This window comes from Gracilinanus agilis, unplaced genomic scaffold, assembly GCF_016433145.1.
Source record: "Gracilinanus agilis isolate LMUSP501 unplaced genomic scaffold, AgileGrace unplaced_scaffold58723, whole genome shotgun sequence".
In the NCBI taxonomy this organism is placed as follows: Eukaryota; Metazoa; Chordata; class Mammalia; order Didelphimorphia; family Didelphidae; genus Gracilinanus; species Gracilinanus agilis.
In genome coordinates, this window is record NW_025394270.1 from 1502 (window position 1) to 2745 (window position 1244).

Sequence of the window (1244 nt, forward strand, 5' to 3'; positions counted from 1 at the left end):
TCATATGCCCCAATTTATTTAACCATTCTCCCATAGATTGGCATGTTTTCTGTTTCCAATTCTTGGCTACCACAAAAAGGGTTGCTCTAAATAGTTTGGTGTATATTGGATTTTCTTTTTATCAATGACCTGACACCCCAACACTTGAACCTAGAGTAGAGTCCCCTTTATTCTCCTTCTGAGTCACCCCCATCCATTGACCATTGCCTGCCCTGGCCCATTACTTGGGGGTTTTCTACTGACTCTTGAATTTCTTCAGTTTCTCAAATAAGTTGGAGAGTGGCTGGAGTTTCTTTTCCAGAGCCTGAGCATAGTCCCTCAGTTTCTCTGTTATTGCAGCATTTGCCCGACATGACACCTGAATAAAAGCTCCTGACAATGTTGCACCCATTATCTTAGCTCCTTTGGTCAAGGACAATGTTTTGCCCTGAACAGCCTGACTGATTTTCTTGTTGTTTATGCTGGAGATATGTGCACCTGTCATAAGGTTGTGGGGAACTTCTATGAAGGATGAATTGGTTCTGCCTACCAGGAACACATTGCAGCGATTTTCAAGTTCTTTGGAGATATTACTATATTTCACCAATCTAGAAAAGAGGTTAGGTACTTCCTCAGGGATATCCTCTTTTTTCGGAACTTCCTCAGGGACATCCTCATTTTTCGGAACTTCCTCAGGGACATCAACATTTATATTTTCCTCAACTTCACTGAAAAATTCCCTCTCTTGTAAGTCAGCCCAATAATCAATGATGCCTGCAAAAATACCAAGGGCAGTGACTGCTGCTGCTATCCCCATCCCAGTAAAAGAGACGACCGTGCTTATTTCTCGAGATACAGGTGATAATGTAATCCCAAGTACAGTCATGATGCTGGAGAATGCCCCAATGCAACAGACCAAAAAAATGATGATCGAACAGTTGTTGTGGATCTTGTCAAATCTGTCTGCCTTGGAGTAAAGGTGTTGGATATAATTTTCTGCCTCCTGTTTTATACTGGGAAACTCAGACACAAACATGTCCAGTTCATCCTTCATTTCTTTGTATGCCATATATATATAAAAATCCTCCAGGTTGTCATAAGCATCACCATATGAGCTTTTATCAGAATCCTCTAGGCTTTCATTATCCACTTTCACATCATCAGTTTTTATCAAATACACATCCACTTCATCAATTTCATTAATGTTTTCATCAGGAGCATCTGTGATTTTATCAGGATCATCTGTGATTTTATCAGGATCATCT

The 1244-nt window shown here is 40.4% G+C and overlaps 1 protein-coding gene across 1 annotated transcript; it reads right to left on the reverse strand.

The window, feature by feature from the left end:
- Positions 1 to 235: 235 nt before the first annotated feature.
- Positions 236 to 1237, reverse strand: LOC123256416 (apolipoprotein L3-like; the record flags this gene model as incomplete). Its single annotated transcript, XM_044685035.1, has 2 exons — positions 236 to 622; positions 668 to 1237. Coding segments are annotated over 2 exons (957 nt in total), but the record flags the coding sequence as incomplete, so codon positions are not given.
- Between the last annotated feature and the right edge of the window lie 7 nt (positions 1238 to 1244).